Source organism: Canis lupus, chromosome 9 (assembly GCF_011100685.1).
Source record: "Canis lupus familiaris isolate Mischka breed German Shepherd chromosome 9, alternate assembly UU_Cfam_GSD_1.0, whole genome shotgun sequence".
Classification (NCBI taxonomy): Eukaryota; Metazoa; Chordata; class Mammalia; order Carnivora; family Canidae; genus Canis; species Canis lupus.
Window position 1 is genome coordinate 5,933,149 of NC_049230.1, and position 15,591 is coordinate 5,948,739.

The following is a 15,591-nucleotide window of genomic DNA, read 5'->3' on the forward strand; positions in this document are numbered from 1 at the left end:
CATCTCAGCCTACGTCCAGGCCACTCTTAGGAAGGCGCTGCAAAACCCCAAGGGAGAGGAAGCAGCCAACAGGTCCAATAACTAGAGAGTGCAGGCTAGAGCCTGAGCACTCCTCTCCAGGGCCCTGTTTCCCAGACAACACCGACAACACCATCTCTACCATCTCCACCATTGCCAGCTGCAAGGAGGGGGAGAGAGAGAGCCTCAGCTGAGTTCAAGCCAGCCTCTCCTCTCCCCCTTCTGAAGCACAGCTCCTTGTCCTCCCACCCCACCCCTGCCAAATCCAGATCTGAACGGGAGCAGAAAAGGAGGGGCCAGGACGTCCAGAAGTTAAGGGTAGGAGGTCTCCCTGAGGAGGAGTCATCTACACATTGGGCTGCAGCCTTAGCAGACCAAGGAGAGACCAGTGTCCCCCTGTCCCCTGCTCCCAGGACACACTTCCCTCTCACTCCCAACCAAGGCCCTGCTCTGTGGGGGCCATAGCTAAGCAAACATTCTCCCTCCTGTGTGACAGGCCCTAGAAAGAGCAGCTCACGGGGCCTAACCCAGGGCTCCGCAGGACTTCCATCCTGTCCCCTTCTTACATATGAAAAGTGGAGCACTGCACCTAAGAAACAAGTCCAGACATTCACCACTACAGCCTGTCCACCACAGGGGACTGGCGACCGAGGAAAGGAGGTTCAGATGGGACACGGAGGACTGGTAGGTCATGAAGGGGTGGGGGAGCAGAAAAGCAGCCAGCAACAGCCAAGCTGATCCTGGGCTACTGCCAGGGAATGCCAAGCCCCTCTCGATCAACTTCCGCCACCCAGCTCTCTGCATTCCCACGCCCTCCACCCTCTAAGAAGCCCTGACCTTAGGAGGTCACTGGGGTAATCTTTAGAAACCACGTATACAACTCGCAAGCCACTTCCAGTAGAACCTCTGTCCAGTTCTATTTCTTCAGTGCTTACACTATTATTTCCTCAGCTGGATCACAAGCCTCTCCAAACTGGAGTGGGGGTGACCCCGCCAGAGCCTAGAGCTCCACCAACCCCAAGTAGGTATTCCATGAATACGGCTGACAATGTTTCTAGTTCAGAACTCATCTCTCCAGAAAGACAAAGAGGATAAAGAAAAATCCTGTAGGCAGAACGGCCCCTAAGAGCGATCCCTCCCAAGCCCTGGAGTGTTCTTGCTCAGGCTTGAGAGAGAAGCCAGCCCGCTGGCTCACAGAACTTTGTTTTCCCGGCTTGCTAGGAAGCAGTGTTTCAGCAACAGGTTGGAACCAGAGGACAATGCTGTCAGCCTCACCCCGGCTGGCCACCACATCACACAACAGCAAAGCTTCTGGGGGCTGCCCTCCGTCACTGAACAATGCACGGCTCTTGTAATTGGATGTGGCGGCCTTGCATTCAGGCTAGGGACAAAGTAAACGTAGCTTTCCCTCTGTGCAATCATGCATAGGATGGACACCTGCAGAGCAGCCAGGGGCATCTGTAACCAGGAGGCTGCACACAGCTGCTCCAGGTTCAGGCCCACAAGCCTGATCCACAGCCAGCCCAGAGGCATGTGAAGCCTGGAGCTGAATGAGCCAGCGGGCAGGCAGGCACCACCAGGGACCCAGTGTGTGGACCCCACTGCTCCTTCTCCAAACCTTCCAAGATCTCTTTGACAGGAAAATTGCCATCCTTAAGTTCAAACTGATAAATATTCACCAAGCCCTTGCTGCGCGCCAGGCTCTCCACTAGGAGCCAGGGACACTAGAATAGAGTGGGACGGGCAGATTTCAATACAGCGTGGTGGGCACAGTGGTGGAGGTACTACTATGAATCCTGGAAGGAGGGACTTCTGGAGGGGGAAGGAGGACTTATTAGGAGAAGGTGATGGGGCTTGAAATAAAGAAGAATAGGAGTTTGTCAGGAAAAAAAAAGAGCCTAAATGTGGACAGTGTACCCAAACCCTAAAGCATGCAGAATGACAAGTAGTAAAGGCAAAGTAGGGGAGGCTAGGGACGCAGGGCCAACGGGCAGCAGTGGGATGACGGTGAGCTTTGCCTGTCACATTCAGTGTTTCAGCAGGTGGCGCGGAGTCACTGCAGACTCTTAAGCAGAGGTGACAAAAGCCAGCTCTGCATTTTGGACACCTTTCTCTTACAGCAAGTGGGGAAAGAAGATGAGAGAAAGGGGACCTGTAGGATGCTGTGCCAGAAGTCCAGGCAAGAGACAGAAGGACCTCCCCTGGGGCAGTCTTCGTCACAGGGGAAGGATACTCCGATTGCCAACAAATCCACTGCCTGTCGAAGGCAGTATACAGAGGCTGGGAGGTGTACCTGCAGTATACAGAGGCTGGGAGGTGTACCTGCATCAGGCTGGGAGGAGGGGGCCGACCTTGCCAGTGCCTGGGCCTCCTGGCTCCTTGCCTCCAGCTGGTTATGCAGCTGTGTTTGGAGTCTGACTGAGGAGCTCTTCCCTAACCACAGAGAGGGTGCCCAACAGTACTCAACATGGCTCAGCAGGTTGGGGCAGAGCCCTAGCAAAGAGCAAACAAATGAAATTACACACCCCTGGGCAAGAGGTGGAAGACTGGCTCAGAGCCAACCCAAATCAGAAACCTGCTCCCAGGCCGGCATGCTAACTGGTCCCCACCCTCTGGTCTGTGCTCCCAGCTCCCTGAGTGCTTCCCAGCCCAGTAATAGCACTGTCTTAGGGGGGACCACCATCCCACACCCCAATCCTGAGAGCCAAAGCCCCCTCTCTCACTTTTGGTTTAAAGCCCCCAAAAGAGGAACTCCCAGGCCAACGCAAGTAGGGAGAGTCCAACAGAGACACATAGATAATACCCATCAGGTCACAAACGTGGCCTACCGTGCGCTTCTCCTTCACATCCATGGGCCCAGAGTACTGCAGGCATGCCCAGATGAATGCGGTCACCCCCAAAAGGAAGGCTCCTCCCCGGCATGTACAAGGACCAGTGACTCTATCACTGTCACAGCATCTGGCAAGAAGGAAGGGAGAGACCCCATCAGTCCAGGGTGCTGCATGGGCAGCTAGTGAGAAACAGGATGGTATATACACAACAGAGAGGCTCGTGGAAAAGACTGGAACCCTGGACTTCCGGGGCCCAGCCAGCCCTGTCCTGGCAGCACAGTTTCCCCAGGTATCCAGCTGTGGGTGGATTGCACCCTGAGGCTGGGAAGGAGAAGGCAGCACAGGGCTCGCTGGAAGTCCGAAGCTTCCCCTCTATGAACCCTCATTTTCGGACGCATGCTATATGTTGCTCCATGTGCACTCTGGCTCACTGACTTGCAGCAAGCAGGAGAAACCTTGGCTTCTCAGCTTTTTTAAAAAATAAAGACTAGGGGTACCTGGGTAACTCTGGTTGGACGTCTGTCTTTGGCTCAGGGCATAATCCCAGATCAATCGATCATTTGATTCGATCATTGAATCCCGTGTCAGGCTCCCCACAGGGAGCCTGCTTCTCCGTCTGCCTATGTCTCTGCCTCTCTCTGTGTGTCTCTCATGAATAAATGAATAAAATATTTTAAATAAATAAATAAAAAATAAAGACTAGGGGTGCCCATCTGGCTCAGGTGTATATTCGAGCCCCACATTGGGTGTGGAGATGACTTAAATAAATAAAAACTTAAAAAAAAAAGTAGAGATTAGGAAAAACAATGAATTAATTAATTTTAAAAATAAAGAAAGGTTAGCATTAAGGTAAACTGGAACCCACCCACATGTGCCCACAAACATGCCCACATGCACATGCCCACACACATGTGCCCACACATGCACACCCAGACACATATGCCCACACATACACATGCCCACATGCCATACAGCTGAGCTTCTTGTGTGCTTTGCTGACAGGGCAGTGCTCCACAGGTACCTGGGCAGATACCTACCAGGATGGGTGATCCAATCTGACAACCATCTGGAAAATGAAGACTAGTCCTATCTCCCCACACAACCCCTGATCCTCACCCACCCATCCTGGCAACCAACACACTTTAATAATTTCACACTGGGGAGTGTTTGGGTAGAGTGCCACTGAGTAATCTGGTTCGGTGCCCGGTGACTACTTGTGGAGAAAGCATTAACTTGCTGACTAGGGCAGTTCTTTCTGGGGCCTATAGCAAAGCCTCATGAAGTGGAGCTTGTCAGAAGCCCAGAAGAATTGATCCAGAAAAGAGCTGTCTAGAAACAGTAAAAAAGCTGCACCCAGAGAGCCCAGCCAGGAGGCCTCAGCTCTGCAGCCACCAACTCCACTCCAAATCCCCGTGTGATTCCTTGCAAGGTGGCACTAGTGCTGACCTGACAGGCCTGTGCTTCCACGTCTCTCCCTATCCCTGCCCTTTGCAACCAAGGCTTTCAGAGCTGAGTGAGCTAGCCCCAGAGGGTCAGAGACAGATGGTGACACTGGAAGCAGCCTCTCAATGCAGTGACATTTGGTCTTTGGCAGCCAACTGAAATGGGATCCTGAGAGGTTGAATCCATGTCTCCCCAAGGCCACTCTGACTCACACAGCCCAGTCCCTGTTTACAAGTACAGCTCAAGGTCCCCATGCACCCCATCCCAGCAGGGCCTGGATGAGGTAGTCGCCACACAGGGCAAGGCACCAGAAGCCAGATGGGGATTATGCTTGGCTCCTTCTGCCAACACAACAGGAGTGAAATAACTCTGCGGCCAGCTGGAACCACAGCATTCAGAGAGGGCAGCCAGGAGCAGGACATTTTTCTAAGAGTCTCTGTTTTCCCATCACTCTATATGTGGGATTCTGGGAAAGAACGGTCCTCACTGTCTAATCTGAAACCAGCAGCTAGATCCTTAAAGGGCCAGTTCTACCTCTGGTCCGTTGTGAAAAAATGCACAGGCTTCGAAGCCACATACCCCTGGTTCAAATCCTGGCTCTAACATGTATCAAGCGCCAAGTGCCCTCGGTAAATTACTTGTCTCTCTGAGCTTCAGTATCCTCGTTCATAGAAAGATGCCTATTTCACAAAGAAGCAACAAGAATTACATAAAATATTATATGCAGAAGGTCTAGTACTGTATTTAGCATATAGTAAGTCTTAATAAACACTTGCCATTACTATCACCAGGAAACAAGAAATATGAACAAAGTGCCACCTAAGTGAAGAATAAACTCAAAAGTAAGAAGAGGGTAACTGGCTGGCTCAGTAGGTAGAATATGGAACTTTTTTTTTTTTTTTTTTATTCATGAGAGACACAGAAAGAGAGGCAGAGACACAGGCAGAGGGAGAAGCAGGCTCCATGCAGGTGTTCCGATGTGGGACTCGATCCTGGGTTTCCGGGATCATGCCCTGAGCTGAAGGCACACGCAAAACCACTGAGCCATCCAGGTGTCCCAGAACACGGTACTCTTGATCTCAGGGTCATGAGTTCGGCCCCGCACTGGGCCTAGAGCTTACTTTAAAAAAGGGCGGGGGGCAGCCCCGGTAGCCCAGTGATTTAGCGCCGCCGCCTTCAGCCCCAGGTGTGATCCTTCGAGAACAGGATGGAGTCCCACATTGGGCTCCCTGCATGGAGCCTGCTTCTCCCTCTGCCTCTCTCTCTCTCTCTCTGTGTCTCTCTTGAATAAATAAATAAAATATTTTTTTAAAAAGTAAGGGGAAGAAGAAAACGAAAGGCATAAATACTATAAAATATGTAAAACTCTTTATTTGCAAAAGACTCGATCGTATAGGAAAAATTCTAAGAGACAGAACAAGTAAGTGTGTAAGTTTACAAGATACAAGGTCAAAATACAAAATGCAAATATAGATTAAATTCCTATATGTTATAAGGAAATATAGTGAATACTTAGGGATGACTTTTAAAAATATATACGTAAGGCCGCTATGCTATTGAGAGAAATTCAAGACCTAAATAAATGGAGAGATATGCCATGTTCATAAGTTAGAAGATTCAATATTAACATGTAATGTTTAAATAATTAAATTAAATGCTAACATTTATATTAATGTATTCATCCCATAACCCTGAGATCATGACCTGAGCCAAAATCAAGAACCAGATGCTTAACTTACTGAGCCACCTAGGTGCCCCCAATATTAATACATACCCACTTGAATGGCTATAATGAAAAAGACTGACAATATTTAGTGTTGATGAGGATACAAGCTCATAAACTGCTGGTGGGAATGTCACGTGGTACAACCACTCTGGAAGACATTTTGGCAGTTTCTGATAAAGTTGAGTATCCAGGGCCACCTGGGTGGCTCAGCAGTTGAGCATCTGCCTTCACCACAAGGGCTTGATCCCAGATCCAGGGATCAAGTGGGCATCAGGCTCCCTGTGGGGAGCCTGCTTCTCCCTCTGTCTCTGTCTCTCCTCCTCTCTGTATCTCTCATGAATAAGTAAAATCTTAAAAGAAAAAAAAAAGGAAAAAAGTTGAGTATCCACTCACCATACTTCCCCATGATGAAAGCATACTTCCTCAAAAAGAACTGTCTACAAATGTTCATAGCATCTTTATTTAAAATGGCCAAAAGCTGGAAACAATCCAAACGTCCATTCACACGTGAATGAATTGTGGTATATCCATACAATGGAATTCTGTGCAGCAACCAAAGGGAGTGAGCTTGCACGGATACAATGCAACAATGTGGCTGAATCTCAAAAACATTTGCTGAGCGAACGGAGGACAAAAGAGGGCATAGCATATGATCTCATTTCCATAAAATTTAGAACAGGCAAAATTAATCTATAGTGACAATTGGGCAGCCCAGGTGGCTCAGCGGTTTAGCACCACCTTCAGCCCAGGGCCTGATCCTGGAGACCCAGGATCAAGTCCCATATCAGGCTCCCTGCGTGGAGCCTGCTTCTCCCTCTGCCTGTGTCTCTGCCTCTCTGTCTGTCTGTCTGTCTCTCATGAATAAATAAATAAAATCCTTTTAAAAAATTTAAAATTTATCGTGACAATAAGCAAGTGAGGGGTTACCTGGGGTTACAGGGAGGGAAAAACTGTAAAGAGCACAGGAGCCTTTAGTTCAATATCTTGACTGTGGGTGGTGGTTACAAGGGTGTATATATTTGTCAAAACTCTTTGAACTCTATACTTAAACAGGTGCATTTTATCATATGGAAAAAATGCCTCAGTAGATACAGCTGATTTCTAAAAAGTAAGGTGGGATCTAAGTTCCAACTAAATTAGCTCTACCAACCTCTAAAATGTCTAGCACATGCAAAGTTTGGTGGATATGAAGGAAAACGGTTGGGTGCCTGGGTGGCTCATTCAGTTAAGCATCTGCCTTTGGCTCAGGTCATGATCCCAGGGTCCTGGAATTGAGTCCCACATCCCCAACTGGACTATCTGCTCAGCGGGGAGCCTGCTTCTCCTTCTCCCTCTGGTATTCCCCCTGCTTGTGCTCTCTGGCTCTCTCTAGCTCTCTGTCAAATAAATAGAATCTTTAAAACTAACTAACTAAATAACTAACTAACTAAATAAATAAATAAAAGAGAAGGGTTGATGAAGGAAACATTTATCCAGTGCCTACTGTGTGTAATAACTGTACGTATTTACTCAATGTAAGGAATAGTCTTATTTTCACAAAAGTATAAGATATGGTCCCTTCACAACAGGGATTTATAATACAGCCAGGCTTTGAATATTCTGAGAAAATATAACTGATATTTAAGTTGGCGTTGAAATACCAAATGAGAATTGAAACAGGGGTGTGATACTACACTTGATCTTAGCCAAAAGGCCGAGATGGCGCAGCGGTTTGGCGCCTGCCTTTGGCCCAGGGCGCGATCCTGGAGATCCGGGATCGAATCCCACGTCGGGCTCCCGGTGCATGGAGCGTGCTTCTCCCTCGGCCTATGTCTCTGCCTCTCTCTCTCTCTCTATGACTATCATAAATAAATAAAAATTGAAAAAAAAATATTAAAAAAAAAAAAAAATGAAACAGGGGTGTGGGGGCCAGGAATCCCTTGCTGAAAGAAGCCAAGGCCCAGGGCACCTGCATGGCTCAGTTGGTTGAGCAGCTAGCTGACTCTTGATTTTGGTTCAGGTCATGATCTCAGGATTGTGGGATCGAGGCCAGCTTCAGGCTCCATGTTCACCATGGAATCTGCTTTAGATTTTTTCTCCCTCTCCTTCTGCTTCCCCCCAGCTCACATTCTAAATAAATAAATAAACTCTTTTAAAAATAATAAAAAGAAGCCAAGGCTCAAGCAGTGCACTTAGGAAAGCTTAAGAATGAGAAGAGTGGGCAGCCCCGAGAGGCTCAGCGGTTTAGTGCCGCCGCCTTCAGCCCAGGGTGTGATCCTGGAGACCCGGGATGGAGTCCTGGAGACCTGGGATCGAGTCCCATGTCAGGCTCCCTGCATGGAGCCTGCTTCTCCCTCTGCCTATGTCTCTGCCTCTCTCTCTCTCTCTCTCTCTCTCTCTCTCTCTCTCTGTGTCTCTCATGAATAAATAAATAAAATCTTAAAAAAAAAAAAAAAAAGAATGAGAAGAGTGAGAACAATCCAAGCAAGAACTAGAAGTCTCAACAAAGGCATCAAGGAAGAAAAGCATGGAGCCCTTTAGAAATATGGTGATCTGGGGTGGTGGGTGGCTCAGTAGTAGGTTAAGTGTCCCACTCTTGATCTCAGCTCAGATTTTGATCTCAGGGTCGTGAGTACAAGCCCTGTTGGGCTCCATGCTGGGTGTGGGACATACTAAAAAAGCAGGGGAGGGGGAAAGAAAAATGGTGATCCGATCTGTTCAATTAGAGCAGAGGATCTAAGAAAGAGAGAAGAAATAAAGGACTATATTGAGCAGGGAATCAGGGGCCAAAATGCACAGGTGCATAAACGCCAAACCAAAATAACCCTGGGGAGTCACTGAAGGTTCTGAGCGGGTCCCAGTATTTTGAGAGGGTAGAGAATGGATCAGAAAGGGAAGGAAGGGGATCCCTGGGTGGCTCAATGGCTGGGTGTCTGTCTTCGGCTCAGGACGTGATCCCAGGATCCGAAACTGAGTCCCACATCAGGCTCTCTGAGTGGAGCCTGCTTCTCCCTCTGCCTATGTCTCTGCCTCTCTCTGTGTGTGTCTCTCATGAACAAATAAATAAATCTTTAAAAAAAAGGAGGGAAGGGAAAGAAATTACAGAAGAAGTAGATGAAAATTATAATCTTGGTTTGCCAGGATGAGTATCTAGACAAAGGCAGCATAGTAGCCATGGAAACAAAGGGATGGATGCTTCCTGCTGCCAAGTTCAGAACCAGCTCACAAAGAGCTAAGTAGGTGCCCAAGATTCAGGTTGAGGGCAAGCTGAGGAATTGACTGTCCTTCTAATTCCTTCCAACACAACCTTCATTAGCTGCACTTATATTCTAACCATAACCAAAACACCGAAAACACAATGGGGTGGACTGGTATTGAGTTGAGTAGCTGTGCCCAAAGGGTACTAACTGATGGACTGATGTTCAGTTGTGGGTAGGTTTTTAATAACAAGCCTCAGGGTTCTATCCTTGGTAGTGTCCTAATCAATATTTTTATCAATGACCTACTCTGAGGGGGTGTTGGGGGGGGGGGACTCAACATGAGTGGTATCTTTTATATAATTAGAACTGCATAAAAAATGGAACAAATTAAAAAAGAAGAAAACAAAACAAAAAAATGGAACAGGGACTCCTGGGTGGCTCAGTAGTTGAGCGTCTGCCTTCAGCTCAGGTCGTGATTCTGGAGTCCTGGGAACGAGTCCCACATCGGGCTCCCTGCACAGAGCCCCTGCTTCTCCCTCTGTCTATGTCTCTGCCTCTCTCTGTGTGTCTCTCATGAATAAATAAATAAAATCTTTTTTTTTTTTTAAAGGAACAGGCTTCCCTGAGAGACAATGAATTCCCCAGCATCAGAGGGATCCAAGCAGAGGCTGGAAAATTATGAAGATAATAATACATCAGGTAGCAAATAAAAGATAACCTTTTATGATGTCTTCTAACCCTGAGAGACAAAAGAGATCAAGAAATCCAGTAGCTTCTGCACATGAAAAGATGCTCAGTTCCACTTGTAACAAGAGACGTTCACGTTAGACCCCAAGAGAACAAAGTTTGGAAGGCTTTCACCACCAGACTTCAAGGTTTTTAAAGCCACAGTAATTAAGGCAATGTGGTATTGACCTGGTAATAGAATATCCAAAAATAGATCCAGATATATATGGTCAATTGATTTTTTGAGAAGTCTGCAAAAGTGGAGAAAGGTAGTCTTTTCAACACACTGCACTGGAAAAATTGGAACATTCAGATTAAGAGAAAAGAAGAACTTGGAAATACAGCCTGCACTATACACAAAAATGGATCTGATACCTAATGTAAAATTATAAGATAGGAGAAAATCTTTGTGACTTTGGCTTAGATTTCTTAAGTACCAAAAGCACAGCTCACAAAAGAAAAAATTATTAAGTTGGAACGGAGTGGCTGTGGACAAGAGTCAGAGGGGAGGAATCTGACTGTACATATATTTATACCTTTTGATTTTCAAACCATGTGAAAATTTGGAAAATTAGCAATAATTCTGGATATATGCCCCAAAGAAGTGAAAACAGAGACTCCAACAAGTATTTGTATACTCAAGTACCTAGCAGCACTATTCACGGTAGCCAAAAGGTGGGTGCAAGCCAAGTGTCCATCAACAGATGAATGGGTAAGTCAAATGTGATCTACACATACAATGGAATATTACTGAGCCTTAAAAAAGTAAGAATAGTCTATCATATGCTACGACATGGATAAACTCTAGTGACCTTACACTAAGGACAAATGCTATATGATGATTCCTCTTATTTGACGTTCCTGGCGTAAGCAAACTCCTACAGACAGCAAGGAGAATGGTGATCGCCGGACACTGGGGGCAGGAGGGGACATGAGGAGTTAGTGCTAAGGAGGACAGAATTTTAATTTGGGCAGATGAAGAAGTTCTGGAGATGGATGGTGGGGATGTTTGCACAACAGTGTCAATGCACTTCATGCTACTGAATTGGTTCAAATGGTCAATTTTATGTTATGTATATTTTACCATGATAACCAAAAAATCACTAACTTCTGACTCTGATTTTGCAATTAGCTCTGGCTTATGTTACAAAGCAATACTCTTCCTTTTAAAGATATATATGCTCTTTTAAACACACCTTTGATATTCTCTCTAGTGTATATCCTTTCCAACTATTTCCCAGTATTTTGCTGTTCGCCTTTCTATGAAGGAATATTCCTATCACAAATCTCTTTCTCAAAAGGATCCTGAAATTAAGAAAACTAGGTTCATATAACTATACTGAGGTTTCTGGTTTCCCAAAGGCCACTGTAACCCCTTGAAAGGGTCTCCATCCCTTGAGCACCCCTGGTTCCCCCACCACATGGGTCTCTGGAACTAGGGAAGCCCAAAGCAATCAGTGTGAGATGTGCCCAGCTTGAGGCAGGCATCTTGGCGGGTCTAAATCTGGCCCTTACCCTACTTGCCATACCATGTGACCAATACTGTTTACTACCATCTCAGCAGCCACAAGCAAAGCTTATTATTACACAAACCCCTGATCACCAAACCACACATTCTGGTTGGCGGGTCAGTTCCGGCAGAAGAACATTCCCGCTACAGCTTTGGCTTACCCTTGAGTTCACCTGTGCTACTGGACACAAATCCAGGCTTAGAAACCAGGGTTCAAACAACATTTTTTTTTTCAAACAATATTTTTAAAGGAGGCTATCTTTTAGGTAAAGAAAGACACTCTCAAGGAAACAACACTGACACAATAACAAGATAAATATTGACACACATGTAGGAGTGGAGAAGTGCCAACCATGACCTAGAAACTTCTCACTTGAACATCAGGAATGGATTTAGAGTCTTTGTGTCTTTCCAACTGGGGAGGTTTATAAGAGTTCATCCTGGACTCACCAGGTAAGGTTCAATAAAGCCTCAAGTGTAGGTAGTATTTACATTAGCACTCCTCCCCCTCTCTACAGAAATTGTTTCCCAAGCTCAACATTAGGGAAAGAGCATTGAGGAAGAACCAAAGGATCGTGACCTTCACTTCTCATTAGTTGGGCAGGAGTTAAGCTTTCCAAAAGGCTGATTCTCAACACTTGGAGCTGGCACTCCCTAGCAACTTCTCAAAATAGAAATGTGAAGGGCTTTCTGTTTTCCTCCATTTCACTGCCCAACCCTGGCTCTCTCCATCTAATCTTCTGATGTCGGGTCACCACAAACAAGGGACAGGGTAAGGCTGGTGGGGGGAGTTCAAGGGCAGTTAACTCTCAATTATTTGACGGCTGATTATCAAGGGGATGGTTTATACTTCACCTCCCTGGTCTAGGAACTATTCCACGGTACCCACCAGTTTCTCTATTTGAAGTTCTAACACAAAGAACCAGTGAACAAGGAAGTTAGAGCTAACACAGCAGCTAAAATAAGACTTCAGAGAATTTGTGGATTTTATTTGAACATGCTGCCCCTGTTCCAGGGTTAATAATAGGCTATGTTCTGATGTGTTCTGATCTTTAGAGTGATTTTCAAACTTTTTTACTCCGTGGAACATTTTTATTATTCTAGATGATGAACCTGACTTGTGCCATTGCTTAAAAAATAAATAAATAAAACTACCTGTTAGAATACTAAGATCGGCCATTCTTTTGCCAAGATTACCATGAAGACATACCATAGGGATATTTCTTCTTTCTTCTGTGGTTCTCAAGTGTTTTCTGCCTCTACACTGTTCTTACACAAAACACATCCCCATTAATAACACTACAATTGTTCTCCCAAAAAACAGACAGCCTACCTTGCTCTGACTCCATCCTTTCCTGCCCTCTCAGCTAAGAATCACTGAAGTCATTTCACCTCAAAATATTTATAAAGACTACAATAAATATTAATACAAGAAATCAGCCAGGGAACTACCTGTTGGTTACTTACAAATAATGAATGCAAAAATGTATTATGAACTTAGTAAGTGGGTGGCCTAGTAAGTGGGTGGCTCAGCGGTTGAGCCTCTGCCTTTGGCTCAGGGCATGATCCCGGGGTCCAGGGATCGAGTCCTGCATCAGGCTCTCCACTGGGAATCTGCTTCTCCCTCTGCCTAAGTCTCTGCCTTTCTCTCTGTGTCTCTCCTGAATAAATAAATAAAATCCTTAAAAAAAAAAAAAAAAAAAAAAAAAGAATCTAGTGCTGGTGCTCATGCCATATATACCTATAGATAGAGATCATCCACATACTATCTCTAAGGCAAGCAATTACTCTGCAAGAAGCTCAGAAAAGTTAAGGAACTATTTCTCAATCACACCTAGCAGACAACTGGTCTGGTGGATAAAGAACTTCAGACTCTTAGACTTCAGAGTGCCAGTCCTGGCTCCAGGTGACCCTGCCCCTGCCCCTTTGCCTCTCCCAAAAGTTACTCTCCACATTTGTAAAGTTAAAGCGTTAAAACTCCTCCCTCCCCACTTCCACCGTCCTAGAGTGTCTAAGAGTACCCAGGGAATAGCCAAAGTACGTCGCTAAAGCGGAGTGTGTTGGACAAAGCAGGAGAAAACCATCAGCTCCTCTGATGCAAAAATCACAGGCTTGCAGGAAAACAGGCTCAGTGCAAACCTCCCTCCTTTTTTCCCCTGGAGCCACACAAAAACTCGGAAGAGAGGGTGGGATGTGGCAGCACGTGACCAAATCAAGGAACACGCCAAAGTGCAGCCCGTGGTTCCACACCAATGAAAGAAGGGCAGGGTTTCCCTGGCACTTGGCACCGGGCACCCGGCAGGGGCTCCCACCGCGCACGCGAGGGACTGCGAGGCTGGACTTCAGGGGTGTGCGGCAGGGGAAGGAGGGCGCGGCGGCAAGCACAGCAGTCGGTTTGCAGGATGGCAAGTATTATGTTCCTATGGTTGCTTCTAAGGAGTCTTTAAACGCTTCTGTAAAGACGGAAAGAAAAAAGAAGGAAAAAAAAAAAAAAGGCAGGGCACGCTCCAACTGCAGGGTCACCGGGCCGCTCGGGGTCAAGGCCCTCGGGCTCCATCCACCTGGACTCGGACGTGGTCAGCACGAGGGCCCAGGTGGCAGCTGAGAGCGCGCGCAGGGGGGACAACGGTCTGAACCGGGGGCTGGGGGCGCGGGTCCCCAGGGGCCCGTCAATACACCGCAGCCCCCTGAGCCGGGGCCCAGACACCTCCACCCTGGGGCCGGGATTCATTGTTGGCAGGAGGCTCCCATCGGACGCGGGACCCCCAAGGGGCCGTGCCAGGGCCGAGGGCAAGTGTGAGCACCCGGGAAAGGGAAGCGGCCAGGAGCTGGAGGCAAGAGCCGGTCCCCGGGCTCCGCCTCCGAAGAGATCCCCCGAGGCCATTTCTTGGGTGCAGACCCCAGACTCCCCTCTCCCTGGCCAAGAATCCAGAGGGCGTGGAAGGCCGAGCCCCACGCCCCCTTGCTTCCCTGCTCCCCTTGCCTCGGGCCACCGGCCTCCTGGTACTTACCGGGGCCGGGGGGCTGTCCTCCTCGCCCGCGTCCTCTTCCCTCCCTGCCCCCTCCTCACTTCGCGTCCCCTCCTCCAGGGGCCGCGGCCATGTCCGGTGCTGGCAACTCTAAGGGGGCTTGCCTCCCTTCTCAGACAACCGAGGCGCCGCTAGCAGGCCAAAGTGCTGGACGCCGATTGGTGAAAACCCGAGACGGGCGGAGAGTCCTGGTTTCTTATTGGCTGCGGAGCGCGCTAGACTGTAGCTGAAACAGTCCCTCTGGGAGCCTGGCGGAATTAAAGGCCGAGTGATGCCGGCGGGAGAGTAGGGACCCGCTGTCCACTTGTGGGTGTGTGGCTCTGGCGCTTTCAGGTCCAGAGGTCCTGACCAGAGGCGAGGGCACGGCTTCCACCTCAATTACTTTTCCTATGTATATCCTAAAAAGATAGAGCCACACCCAAGCCGCCTTTTTTTCTTTTTTAAAATCAGCCCTTTCGTAGAACGCCAGGATCTGCTATTTCTTCTAAGCTCCCCTCTTGTTGCTGTGAGCAAATGCCTAGAGACACCTGGCTTAGAGACCTCGGAGACAGTCCCTCGGAGACTAATACTGCAACCGAACCAAAACTGGAGAACCTAAGGCAAGACTTCAGTTTTCCCTTCAGCTCAGCTGTACCCTAAAGGGAAAAAACAAGCTTAAAAAAAATTTTTTTTTCTTAGATAATTAGAGAAATCGCCTGGGAGAGCTCTCTTGGGAAAACAAAGCAAGCCTGTGTCAGTATTTACTTCAGTTTTCCCAGAGATGGAAGTCTGGAGACTTGTTTTTTTGTGTTTTGCTTCTCTGTTTATAAAATTAAAAGAGGGTCATGGCTGGCCTTGGGAAGTAAGAGCCCCCTTCCCCCATTAATAAATTTAATTATATAATTAAAATCTCTCTTCTCAGCTGAACAAGAAGATATTTTGGTATCTGCTTTTATATGTTTCAACTGTTCTAGCCCTGGCTTAAAACATCATGTTACCTTTCTGCACACAACAATCTTCTGCAGTTTATCTTTTTTTTTAAAAAATTTTTATTTATTTATGATAGTCACACAGAGAGAGAGAGGGGCAGAGACACAGGCAGAGGGAGAAGCAGGCTCCATGCACCAGGAGCCCGATGTGGGATTCAATC

The 15,591-nt window shown here is 47.3% G+C and overlaps 1 protein-coding gene and 1 long non-coding RNA gene across 10 annotated transcripts in view; one reads left to right on the forward strand and one right to left on the reverse strand.

Annotated features, from left to right (window-relative positions):
* The window catches only part of TMEM94 (transmembrane protein 94), a 35,815-nt gene extending 21,213 nt beyond the window's left edge, over window positions 1-14,602 (reverse strand). For 3 of the 4 annotated variants that reach the window (XM_038546609.1, XM_038546608.1, XM_038546602.1), the window contains exons 1-2: window positions 14,445-14,601; window positions 2,847-2,976 (exon numbers count right to left, since the gene is read on the reverse strand). In XM_038546609.1, coding sequence (XP_038402537.1) covers window positions 2,847-2,870 — 24 coding nt within the window. In that variant the 5' untranslated portion in view covers window positions 2,871-2,976; window positions 14,445-14,601. Of the gene's footprint in view, window positions 1-2,846; window positions 2,977-14,444 lie in introns of all 4 variants that reach the window. The other variant, XM_038546603.1, reaches the window with a different exon arrangement.
* LOC111097294 lies at window positions 13,880-15,374 on the forward strand. 6 transcript variants are annotated; one of them, XR_005364207.1, is made up of 2 exons: window positions 13,880-14,061; window positions 14,523-15,374. It is a non-coding gene; the product is annotated as an uncharacterized LOC111097294 (long non-coding RNA). The 6 variants fall into 6 exon arrangements; XR_005364209.1 differs by having other exon boundaries at window positions 13,883-14,061; window positions 14,579-15,374; XR_005364204.1 differs by lacking the exon at window positions 13,880-14,061 and adding an exon at window positions 14,068-14,229.
* Window positions 15,375-15,591: the final 217 nt, after the last annotated feature.